Source organism: Bos taurus, chromosome 19 (assembly GCF_002263795.3).
Source record: "Bos taurus isolate L1 Dominette 01449 registration number 42190680 breed Hereford chromosome 19, ARS-UCD2.0, whole genome shotgun sequence".
NCBI lineage: Eukaryota > Metazoa > Chordata > Mammalia > Artiodactyla > Bovidae > Bos > Bos taurus.
Window position 1 is genome coordinate 8234177 of NC_037346.1, and position 12456 is coordinate 8246632.

The 12456-nt window shown below is 50.8% G+C and overlaps 1 protein-coding gene across 13 annotated transcripts in view; it reads left to right on the forward strand.

The window, feature by feature from the left end:
* The window catches only part of MSI2 (musashi RNA binding protein 2), a 405753-nt gene that overhangs the window by 142091 nt on the left and 251206 nt on the right, over positions 1-12456 (forward strand). For 12 of the 13 annotated variants that reach the window (XM_059877826.1, XM_059877828.1, XM_059877829.1 and 9 more), the window contains one exon: positions 1555-1647. The exons of the other annotated variant lie outside the window; for it this stretch is intronic. In XM_059877826.1, the coding sequence (XP_059733809.1) occupies positions 1555-1647 (93 nt within the window). The remainder of the gene's footprint in view (positions 1-1554; positions 1648-12456) is intronic. 13 annotated transcript variants of the gene reach the window in all.

The following is a 12456-nucleotide window of genomic DNA, read 5'->3' on the forward strand; positions in this document are numbered from 1 at the left end:
TGCGCAGGCTTCTCTCTAGTTGCAGAGAGCAGGGGCTCCCGTGTAGCTGTGGCGCTCGGGCTTCTCACTGTGGAGGCTTCTCTTGTTGCAGAGCACACCTCCAGGACGCTCGGGCCGCAGAAGTTGCAAGCCCCAGGCTCTAGAGCGCGGGATCAATCGTTGTGGCGCACAGGCTTAGTTGCTCTGCAGCGTGTGGGATCTTCCTGGATCAGGGATTGAACCTGTGTCTCCTGCCTTGGCAGGCGGATTCTTTACCCCTGAGCCCCCAGGGAAGCCCTCCAGTGTGATGATTTGATGTGTGTATGTGTGTGTGTGTGACAAGAGCCTACCCATTGAGTTAAGATGTTGTGCTTTTATTGTGTGTGACTAGACTGGGGAGATCCTGTGTCCACTGAGGTTTACATTTTTTTAATTTGATGTTAAAGAGAAACCAAACAAACAAAACAACCCCCAAACCCACGTAGCCTAACTTAGTTTTCAGAATAACGTTCATTTTGTCGTCTTTCACTCTTCCGTGTAAGGTTTTTGGTCCCGCTCTGAAGAGCTGACATCACTGACCTTCCGCCTCCTTTTGCTTTGGGCCTGGTGGGATTTTGAAGGGGGACCATTCGGAAGTTCATTTGTTTTTGTATCCAGCAAACTGCGGGTGTGGGCTTCTGTGTGCCTGGCCCTGTATTTGAACTGCAGGGCATCCTGAGAGGAGTCAGGAGACGGTCTGGGGGAGGAGGTAAGGAGGGCAGGATTATCACTCACTTTAGCACCAAGTGGAAAGTAGCGAGTGTGTGAGAGGCAGAGGGGCACGGCGTTAGGGGGCTCAGAAGTGAGAGGCGCAGCTTCTGGGTGGGGCGGCCATATAGGTATTTGGCATTTTGGAGAAGAGCGTTGCATCTTGGAGGGTAGTCAGCTTGGCATGGGAGGTACAGGCGTGGAGAGGTCTCCCAAGGAGAACCTGCGTGGACAGAGGTGGGGAGGCCTGGGGACCAGCTGGGCTTGACTGAGTGTAGGACACGTCAAGGGGAATGGTGAGAAACCCCGAGGGACAGGAGCCCTGGGGGTGGGCACGGGGGGCTGACCCTCCCAGTGCCTGTCCTGTTGGCAGACACAAGCCAGCACCTGGAATGGCTCCGTGCAGGCAGTCTGCACAGAGTTTTGAATTACATGTGAGTTTCTTATTGACACATCTGTGGGTACTTTCTGGGCAGCATGTCTTTATACACATAGTTCTCCTTTGTTCGCGTCTCTTCGGTTTAAAATAGCTCTGACGTGTGACTTCACATCACAATGAAGCTGTGTGTTATGGCCAGTGAGGCTTTGAAGTCCACTCTCCATCTGCATGAAATGCCAGCTTTCAGGTTGCGGCCTGAAGGCCTAAGGTATTCCTCGTGACTGTCTCTGGCATCCTGAGACGTCTGAAGGGCCTGCTCTGAGCAGCTGAGATAGTCCTCACATCGCCTTCCTCTCTGGAGAAGTATGCAGAGAGGCTTGTTCAACAGCTCGGTGAGTGTGGCTTCAGATAACCAAGTTAACCCGTCTTCCTCTTGTCGTTTCTTGCAGATGGTCACAAGAACAAAGAAAATCTTTGTAGGAGGACTGTCTGCGAACACCGTGGTGGAAGATGTGAAGCAGTATTTCGAGCAGTTCGGCAAGGTAAGGGGTGTGTGGGGTTGGGGCAGCCTCCTCTGTCCTTCAGAGTGGCTGCTATGGCCCCTGCCTTTGCCACAACCGTCTCCTCCAGAGCCTCGTCCTTGGACTTGGCTGTCGAGATGTGAATGGGATTCGGCAGGAGCCGAGATGGAAGAGCCTGGCTTGTGGTGGGCACGGAGCCCCGTGCACCGACAGGAACAGACAGAGCGGCCTTTGAGTGCGGTTTCACCGGCCTTAGCTGGTCGTGTGGGGCCTGGGCCGGGAGCTGACAGGGGCAGCGCCGGCTAGGGAAGGGACTCTGAGCTGGGAGTCACAGGGCAGGAGCTCCCGCAGAAGCTGGTCTCTGTTGGCACTGGGCTTCGTTCTGGGCCTTTCTGGAGGATGCACTGAGAGAGGAGGCTCCCTGGGGGCTGAACGCTCCTCCCCTGTCAAATGCCTGAGGAAACCCAGGAAAGATGCTGGGCGCGAACCTGTCAGGATGTCCAGGAGACAGCAGTGCGATCATCCCCTGGGCTGTGCCGGGGGATTGGGCCCGGAGCGACTCAGGAGGCCCCAGAGGAGTCAGGAAACCGAGTGTGAGAATGCGTGAGTCAGACAGACAGACAGGGTGTGTAACTGTGGGTGATTCATTCGGCCCCTTTCTGCTTGGCGGGGAGGCACGGCCTTGGAGGGTGGGTTCTTCCTGAGGGGGCCCCGTTCCTCGGGGGACTGTTTCCCCCTGGCCCCCACAGGGTGGCTTGGGGGGCGCCGAGCCTTGCTGGCTGTCGTGCGGCGCCCCCCGCGGGCTCGTGTGTCCCAGGAGGCTGGCGGGTGAGTGGGTGTGCAGGCCCGCAGCCTCTGTGTCTTTGAGCAGCTGTGGGCCTGGTCCTGGGTCCACAGGTGCGACGGGCTGCTTCTGCACAGGCCTGTGTCGTGTGCCCCCGCCCCCACCACAGGGCGGGAGTGCAGAGGCCTGCCTGCCCAGGGTCCTGGAAGACACCGTCCTAAGCTCGGTCATTCCTTTCCCCCATGACACCCGTCACGCGTGCCCTGGGTGGCAGAAAGGCACTGCTGCCCACCGGCCGGCCTGAAAGTTCTGTGCTTTCGTTCCTTGCCCGCAGTGATGGCCAGCTGGGGGCCCATCTCCAGGAGAGGCCTGTTGTGGACTCCTCTTTGGGAGGCAGGCTTTGACTCCTGGTTAGCCTCAGAACGGGAGATTTTCCTGTTTCTGGCGTTCATCTGTTTCTGCATGGATGGGAGACCATGCTTCCCAGAACCCAGCCTCCTCCCGCCCAGCCTTGCTTTCCGAGTGGCACTCAGCTGCCCTTCCGGGTCGGTTATGAAAGGCTCCTTCCCCACGGCACTGTCTGGCATTGCCAGTTGGGGGCTGATTCATTCTGGCGGGATAAAGAATAGCTGAGTGTGCTGATGTCCGTTGTCTCGCTGCTCTTCAGGACTGATTGAGAGTGCCGAGGGGGATGGGTCCATCCCCCAGCCCCGCCCTGCCCAGGGAGAGAGATTGGAAATAATTTAATGAGACAAACACAGCTTGCGTAATGGAAGGCTCTGGAGTGCCGGCCCTCGTTGCTACCGTTTCCGCCTTTAAAACCAGGCTGGGGGGTAGTGTTTGCAAACATGAAGTGGGATTGCTTTTTCGAGCCATAACCTGCCTTGGAATCTCATGGGCCAATTTGTGGGTGTCAGGAAAGTTGATGCTGCCCAGATGGGCTGTTAGAATATCCCGAACAGGCTCGTACTTGCCACATCTCCACACATGCCCGGCGCTGGTCTCTCCTTCTCTCTCTCCTTTCTCTCTCGCTCTGTCTTTCCGTTGTCCTTCATTAGCACTTAGCGCTGTGACTCAGTCCGTGGGCCGGTGGCAGGAAGCGGCGAACCCGCAGCAGCGGCCGTCCCTGCTCTGGGAACCGCGTCCTCTTGTCTGCAGACGGCCACAGACTGTCTTCCCTGACTTGGCACTCACCAGGTCCAAAGCTGCTCAGTTAGTTTTGCAGTAATACCTGCGGATTCCAGCAGGATCCATAAACCTACCAAGTGTTTTATCGAAGGACTAAGGAGGCCTTTGAGCATATCCCAGCCCTCACGCTCTGTACACTCATGTGTTAGTAGCCTGGTGCGTCAGTGTGCTCTGCGGGTTAGCTGAGTCTGTATTCACAGGAGCTTGTTCCTTGTTTGGCTGGTGGCTGGAGTGACTTGTGTGTTCCCTAGGGTAGGGCCCACTGCCTCTCAGGATTCTGGTATAATTCACTTGAGTGCAGAAGGATCCCAGAAGGGGAGACCCTGCTGCTGGGCCTCAAGGGCCATGAGTGAGCCCTGCACCTGTGAAAGGAGTAACAGTAAATTGACAGACTGAGGGAAATGGAAAAGACACACGCACACACTTGCATAAGGTTTGCTCACACACCTGTGCACACTCCCCACTGTCAGGTTGTTCGGGGATCTTTTCGGTTGGTTAACTGCACATTGCTGCTGCTGCCGCTGCTAAGTCGTGTCAGTCGTGTCCCACTCTGTGCGACCCCATAGACGGCAGCCCACTAGGCTCCCCCGTCCCTGGGATTCTCCAGGCAAGAACACTGGACTGGGTTGCCATTTCCTTCTCCAATGCATGAAAGTGAAAAGTGAAAGTGAAGTCACTCTGCCATGCCTGACTCTTAGCGACTCCATGGGCTGCAGCCTACCAGGCTCCTCCGTCCATGGGATTTTCCAGCAAGAGTACTGGAGTGGGGTGCCATCGCCTTCTCCTAACTGCACATTAGGAAGGTGTAATTTAATGAATAATTTAGTGAGTGCGTGTTAAGTGTTGAATATGGGCCAGGTCGGGCTTCCCTGGTGGCTCAGATGGTAAAGAATCTCTCTGTAATGCAGGAGACCCAGGTTTGATCCCTGGGTCTGGAAGCTCCCCTGGAGAAGGGAATGGCAACCCACTCTAGTAGGCTTGCTTAGAGAATTCCGTAGACAGAGGAGCCTGGCAGGCTATAGTCCATGGAGTTGCAAAGAGTTGGACATGACTGAGCGACTAGAACTTCCCCTTTCTTTCTTCCTTGGGCCAGGCCATTGACTTACATTCTTATCTCACTTAATTCTTCTCTGGGGTGCTGGTGGGGGCCCTGCCCATTTTGTAGATTGTTAAGTAGAGCCTTGGTGGCACTGTATCTTTGTCTCAAGGTCACAGCCTCCTGAAAGGTCACAGACTTCCCCTCTAGGCTTGTCTAATAACAGAACCCAAACTCTAGGCCCTGTTTCAACTGCTTACCGACCCGTGAGATAGACTTAGGGCAGGGAGGATGCCCAGGAGAGGCAGAGATGGTGTCCCCTTTGGGTGCCCAGGGGCAGTGCCGGGGACCTGGGCCTGCACAGCCTCCTTGCTTCCACACAGCGGATCCGGGTGTCCCCAGCAGCCCGTTTGCAGGGGTGGACAGCACAGGTCAGGGGGGTGAAGTCTCAGCGGAGGTCACCCAGGTGAACCAGGCTGTGTGACAGGCACAGTGCACGCCCTCCTTCCTCCCAGTCCAGAGCCTCCCGCCCCTCCGCAGCCTCCGCCCAGAGTTTCCCGCCTTCTTTGCAGTTTTCGCTCGTTGTCAGGCCTCTTGGTGCTGCCTCTTCCCGTCTTTCCTAAGGTGGCAGCTGTTGGGCTGTTTATTTCAGGTGGCAATCAGGGTGGGGAAGGTGGCTGTCCTGGGGCTGAGCTCGGGAGGGCTGAATGTGTCTTTACTATAAGCGGAGTGGGTGCAGGACTGTACACCCAGAGCTTGAAATAACTCGAGTTGGAGGCTTGTAATTGCCTTTGGTGCTTTTCTCCCACTTGCTTCCCAGAGATTTACAACCCCACCCCCAGGTTAGGGGCGTTGCTACTTATCTGTATTTAAGATGAGACTGTGCAGTCGCGGCATAAGGACTCTGCTGACTTTGGTGCCATTCTCACCCCCTGGGTAGTTATTCTGGCCCCCTCGTTGGAGTAAAGTAAGAAGAGGTACCCCAGACCCTCATACTGGGCATGGCCGCATGAGGACGCCGCTGCGGCATCTTAACAGGCCCGTGCTTTCCTGGCCTCAGCTTCCCACCCCAGGGAAGGGCGTGCAAAACTTGTAAAGGATTTGACTTGTAAACTTGTAAATAGTTTTGGCTCTGTTACAGCTACTCACTTCCATTGTACAGAGAATGCAGCTGTAGCCAACACACAAACCATTGCATGGCTTTGTTCCAATAAAACTTTATTTATGAAAACAAGTTTGGGGCCCCATTTGGCCCATGGGCCATGATTTGCCAGCCTCTGTACTCGATTATTCCTAAGGTTGGTTTCAAGCTTGGAAAATTGAATAATTTAGAAAGTGTTTAAGTAAACTTACATAGGTAGATAGATAGATAGGTATCTGTGGTGTCTATAGACTGTAACCAAGACAAGATGTTATCAGTAGTAATGAGCATGATGTACTAATGGTCAACAAAACAGCTGTAACGGTGGTAGAGTTAATTTGTGCACTTCAGGATCCAGGGGCGATGAAGGGATTCTCTATTTGGAAAAAGCTACCATTTATAAACTGGGATCTTCATCCTTTGAGGAAGGTCTGGGAAAACTGTAAATTATTTCCAATTTCTTGTTACCTGTGCTAGATCTGAATGAAGGAAGATGCAGAATTTGTGAGGTTGAGATGTTAGGGTGAACTTCTTTACTGTGTTCTGATGTTTCTGGATTAGAGGGCCATGTGCTTTGTGCTGAGGTTTTAATGCATTAGAAAGCTGGTTCTCAGGGATGTCAAGTGAGGTGGTGGGACATCTCTTCTGCAGATGAGGAGGCTGATGTTGGGAGAGGTCAGTAAGTTGTCCACGGTCGTGCAGCCTGCAGACTCACTCATTTTCACCCGAGTTCAATGTTTATAAAACCTCATCTGCCACTTTACCACGGAGCAGCCCCCACCCTCAGAGGGAGAAGGTTCATTTGTCAGGAATGTTGGTCTCCGGTAATTTATTTTACTGCTTCAGGTTTCCTAGTGGATGCTATCTGTGCTGACGATTTCTTGCCGGCGAGAATGATGTATATAGACCACTCAGAAAAATGGCACATAAATGATGCTCTCGATACACGCACACAAACCCCGACCATCCATCGGGCTGTTGGGCGCTGTTCCCCCGCCACGGCTGTGCGGATGAGCCCGGCGTGGCGATTATTAAAAAGCCCTGGGATCAAAGCCGCTCCGTGTACCAGAGCTTCCTCCTTCTCCCCTTTAGGCCCCTCCTTCAAGTACCGGTTTCTAAAATTCTCACTTATAGGATTTGGGAGATCAAAAAGAGGCCTTTAAACTTAATGAATTCTCGGCTTCGTCCTGGATGGAGCCGTTGTGCACCTCTCAGCCGTTCACCTCAATGAGAGGGCTGCTCGGTGCGGGCTCGCTAGGTAATTCTCACTTTATATAACTCTCTGAAAGCAGAGCAGCCCGCATCTGGAGGCTCCCAATTATACTTCACATGGTGAACTGTGTAATTAGTTTGGAAGACTTACGCTTAGTCATTGGTTTATCCTAATCGGCTTTGGCTTTCCCCACCAACAAAGTGAGCTTATTTTGCTAAGCTGAACCGACTCTGCACCCTTTGTTCCAGCCTTTTATTGTCTCATTCCTTTCATTCTGTTTTACTGCCAAAGTTCTGTTTCATTAGACCTACAAGTCATTTCCAATTCAGTGGGCTGCTACAATCCGGCCTTTATCACTGGCTGCCCTGGTTCCCATGTCCCTTCTGGGCCAGTGCCCGAGAGTGCGGGTTTGACGTGAGGGCTTTAACCCTTTGCTGGGCCAGCCCCTGACCGTGGCCGATGGGAGGACGAGGCCCCGCGAAGGAGGTCTGTAAAGTCCTCCTCTGTCTCACTGAAGGCAAGCCCCATGGAAATGAGACCGAGAGGGGCCTTCGAGCCCTCAGGGAAGTTAGCTTGACTTAGAGAATGGTGCTAGAAAACTTTGGCAGGGGGAACATGGAGAACAAGAAGGAATTGTCTGCTTAATGTAATGAGATCTCATCGATTCCACTCGTGGGGGGTCTGCCTTGTCTCTTCTGTCTCCAGGTTTTACATGCAGGCACGACGCGGGCACCCCCGGCCACTGCAAAGATGTTCCTGTTGATGCTGTGTGTGTGTGAGGAGAGAAGGATCTAGAATGAAAATATCATAAAGCCTTTGAAATGGGAAAGGCAGGAGATCTGTGCGAAAATAAATAAGCAAGCCACTGTGTTCCTGAAAGTGGACTGTGATTTTATTGCTTCCTAAGGCAAGCCATAGATACACAGAGCTCTGGGAGGTGTGCGGTTCTTTCCGACCAGGCCTGGAAAACAAAAGTCCTGTCTGTCCTTTGTGGGCTTCACGGCCCCCACGAGGCCAGCGTCTTCTGAAGTGGTTTGCACACACGGACTCACTGGAAAGTGATGTTCGGCGTGCTGGGCTCGCCTGTCACCTGTGGGCCTTCACTCTGGAGGGCCATGGCGTCCCTCGGACCTTGACTTGGAGCTCCAGAGTGCACCAGGAAGGGCCGTTTGCTCTTTCCTCCCTGACCAGCCATGCTGAAGGCTACTTGTGTGTTTAAATTTTCTTCCTGTGACAGCTCAGAACAAGGCCAACACTGTCCTGGTGTTTTATTAAATCTCTGGCTGGTTTGTGTCAGTCTCTCCCTTTGGAGGTGTGTCATATGGGGGAGGGGACTTTATTTGCCCTGTGACCCCTGGCAGAGCTGCTGAGGGCAGAAAGTCACAGTTGGCAAACAGGGGAGTCCTGCCTCATCTGCGGGCCTGAGCCTCCTGGGCCAGGTGACGGCAAACAGAGCCCACAAGTAACATGAGCCTTGGGCTTTGCAGGTGAACCCTCTTGCCAAGCAGCTTTCTGTTCTTCTGGTGAACTTCTTCCTCCATTTCTGCTGCAGCCCGTGGAGGAGGTTGAGTTAGAAGCAGATTGATTGAGCACCCCAACCTCATTTCTCCTAAATCCTCTTTTATTTTTTCCCCTGCTTAAAAAAAGGAGCTCCTGAAATAGATGAGTGGGTTTCTAGGAAAACTTCCCATTTCCCTTTTAGTGGATAAAATATAGCCAGCTGTTGTTAGGCAAATGCATCAGACATTATTATTGCTCGGTTAACAGTGTTTTAAAATATACAAATAGAAAAATAGGATGCCTTCTGGATCACAAGCTGGGAAAACTTTGAGATTATGCTGATCACATGTGTATGCGTAGTAGGTAGAGGAAGAAGGCGCAAACTTTCTGGCTGTGTGTTTGTACCGTGTTTTCCAGTGTGGTTTAGCATCACTGGGTTTTTATAGGGGGCCTGGAAGAGGAAAAGCAGGGGCTGGAGAGCCCTTGGGCAGGAAGGAGTTAATGAGCCTCTGGAGAAGGGGTTTAAGGGCTCCTCCGGCTCACCTTCCCAGAGCCCTCCTGGCAGCTTGAAGATGTCACTTACAATGGAGTTGTTAGCATGAGAAAGAAGCCTCTCTCCCCCTGGACGTACTTCAGTGGGAACTGAAAGTGTCTGAGAAATCACGGTTCAAGCTTGTGCCAGTGGGTGCAAGGAGTGGTTCTTACGGAGGAGAAAGCTCAGTTCATTTAGACTTGGCATAGAAATCGGATCCCATTGTTTCGTGGAGTGAACACTGATACGGAGATTCCTGCCCACCCCTTGGCCCACCAATAGGATACTCCATGACATGGGTTGCGTATGCTTTTCTTTTTTCTTTCTTTCTCTTCTCCCTCTTTTTTCCCCCCTGTTTCCTTTGTTCTCTGAGAATTAGTCTCTCTGTAGAACGGCTGGATTTGTCAGGTTACCACCCTCTAAATTTTTACAGCTCCGTGTATTCAAACTTGGTATTTGTGAATTAGCTGAAAATGGGCCGCCCATCAGTACTTTATTTACATTCGAAGCCGTGAGAGTGAGAGCCCCAGAAAAAATGTTAATATGCAGGCAGAGGCAGAAGGGGTGAGTTTCTGACTGTTGCTAACCTCATTGCTGCCTTTAAAACCAATCATGAGGCATACGGCTGATATTTAATAGCTTTTAGCTGATTATTTTTCTTCTCCTCCTCTTTCTTTTCTATCCAAGTTGACCTGGGTGTACTTGAGCGGAAATGAAGTCATCCAAATGCTGAATTAGAATAATCACAGGCCTCCAAGAATGAAATGGAAGCAGAGATTAAATGGTAGAGGGAAAGCTGGCATTAATAAGCAGCGGGAAAACTTTGCATAAAATAAATAGGAGATTTGATAGATTGAATTTGTATGTGCGTTTTCCATTTTTTCTCCACTCTGTATTGTCTTCCTAGAGTCGAATTGTTGGCAGAGTGGGATTTGATTTGCTTCAAGTCCGCATACCTTCTGCAGCCAGGGTGATGGTCTTTTCTTCTTCATGGGATGTTTGTGTGACCAGGATGTTTCCAGGGTGGAAGAATCTGGGCAGAGGGGCCCTTACTGTGAAAGGTTGATGATTACCCCTTGCAAAGTGCAATGGTTGGGCGTTGGCGGGGTGGACACAGATGGAAGATAACACACAGCAGGCAGACAATGAATATTATGGATGGATTCCTGATTGTTAGGAGAAGAACAGGGCTGAAAAGGGTAGGGTGACCAACCGTCCTGGTTTGCCTAGGACTGAAAGATTTTTCAAGAGCTCAGAATAAATCATTCGCCCTAAATAAATGGGAGGTTGGAGAAGTTGAGACCCTTGGCCTGAAACTCCAAAGGCATTAAACTTTTGATCACCTCCAGCAGATTTAAGTATTCCTTCCTGTATGTTCCAGAACACTTACTTTGAACTGTTTACAGCCTGCACTCCTTAATTCAGCCACTGCGGGCAGGAGTCCACACAGGTCAGCAAGTATAGTAAGTGGCCTGAGGACGGCAGGACAGACAGACAGACCCACAGCCCCAGGCAAGGGCGGCTCATCTGGATGTGGAGTGTAGGAGCCCTATGGGCTCCTACTTGGGTAGTATTTCTGTGTCTTTTGAAAATAAAAGTTTCTGCCCTTTGTAGCAAAAAAGTGAGTTTCTTGTAGTTAAAGAGCAGAATAAGGATTTAATTATATTCAAAACAAAACAGCAGAATGGTTTGTTTACAGGAAGTCGTGTTTTAGGTGGTCTGTCATGGAGGATGTAATTTGTGGAATCGGATTAGTTGTAAATTAGAGATTTTTGGTTGTTGAGGTTGCTAATGGTCTTTTTATAACTGGCAGCAGAGGTAAATATTTTCAGACTTGCTTATTGTTTATAGAGTGTTATTGCTTGAAAAAAACCATTTAAGGTGCTTTTCCCTTCAGGAAGTATTAATAAGAGTATGGAACGATCAGAGGCAGCCTTCCTGATCTTCTTATCAGCGTTCTTGGGGAACTGCAGGAGAGTTGGGTGAGCATCAGAGAGAGAAGTGCTGGGGTGGTTGGTGAAGCAGTTTGCTGATTCTGGTATTAAAATAACAACAACAACAAAAAGGTTTTCTCTTTAAAACAAGACGACTCCAAATGTAAATTGGTGTAGCCACCATGGAAAACAGTATGGAGGCTCCTTTAAAGACTAGAGTTGCCTTAGGACTCAGCAGTCCCACTCCTGGGCATATATCGTGAGACAACAATCATTCAAAAAGATACGTGCACCCCTGTGTTCATAGCCGCTCTATTTACAGTAGCCAAGACATGGAAACAACATAAGTGTCCGTTGACAGGTGAATGGGTAAGGAAGACGTGGTGCATGAACACAGCGGAATACTTCTCAGCCATAGAAAGGAGTGGAGTAATGCCGTTTGCAGCTGCGTGGATAGACCTAGAAATTATCAGTGAAATAAATCACAAAGAGAAAGACAGATGTCATACACTATCACTTATATATGGAATCTCAACAGAAGCAGACTCGGACATAGAGCATAGACTTGTGGTTGCCAAGGGGAAGGGGGCAGGGCAGGGTTGGATTGGTCGTTTGGACTAGAAGATACGAACTGTCATCTATAGGATGGATGAACAACAAGGCCCTGTTGTATAGAACAGGGAACTATATCCGATGACTTGTGATAAACCATAATGGAAAAGAACACATATGTGTGTGTGTGGATGTGAATACATATGTGTGTGTGTGTGAAAGTTGCTCAATCATGTCTGACTCTTTGTGACCCCATGGACCTCCAGTCCATGGAATTCTCCAGGCCAGAATACTGAAGTGGGTAGCCTTTCCCTTCTCCAGGGGATCTTCCCAACCAAGGGATTGAACTCAGGTCTCCCACATTGCAGGCAGATTCTTTACCAGCTGAGCCACAAGGGAAGCCCAAGAATACTGGAGTGGGTAGTCTGTCCCTTCTCCAGCAGATCTTCCCGACCCAGGAATCGAACAGGGTCCACTTCATTGCAGGTGGATTCTTTACCAACTGAGCTATCAGGGAAGCCCATATACATATACATGTGTGTGTGTGTGTGTGTGTGTGTGTGTGTGTGTGTGTGTGTATGTGTATATAAAACTGCATCACTTTGCTGTATACCAGAAGCAGTAGCACCCCACTCCAGTACTCTTGCCTGGAAAATCCATGGACGGAGGAGCCTGGTGGGCTGCAGTCCATGGGGTCGCTAAGAGTCAGACACAACTGAGCGACTTCACTTTCACTTTTCACTTTCATGCATTGGAGAAGGAAATGGCAACCCACTCCAGTGTTCTTGCCTGGAGAATCCCAGGGACGGCGGGGCCTGGTGGGCTGCCATCTGTGGAGTCGCACCGAGTTGGACACGACTGAAGCGACTTAGCAGCAGTAGTAATAGCACATTATAAATCAACTATACTTCAATAGAAAATAGAAAGGAATACCCTATTTCCTTTATTGA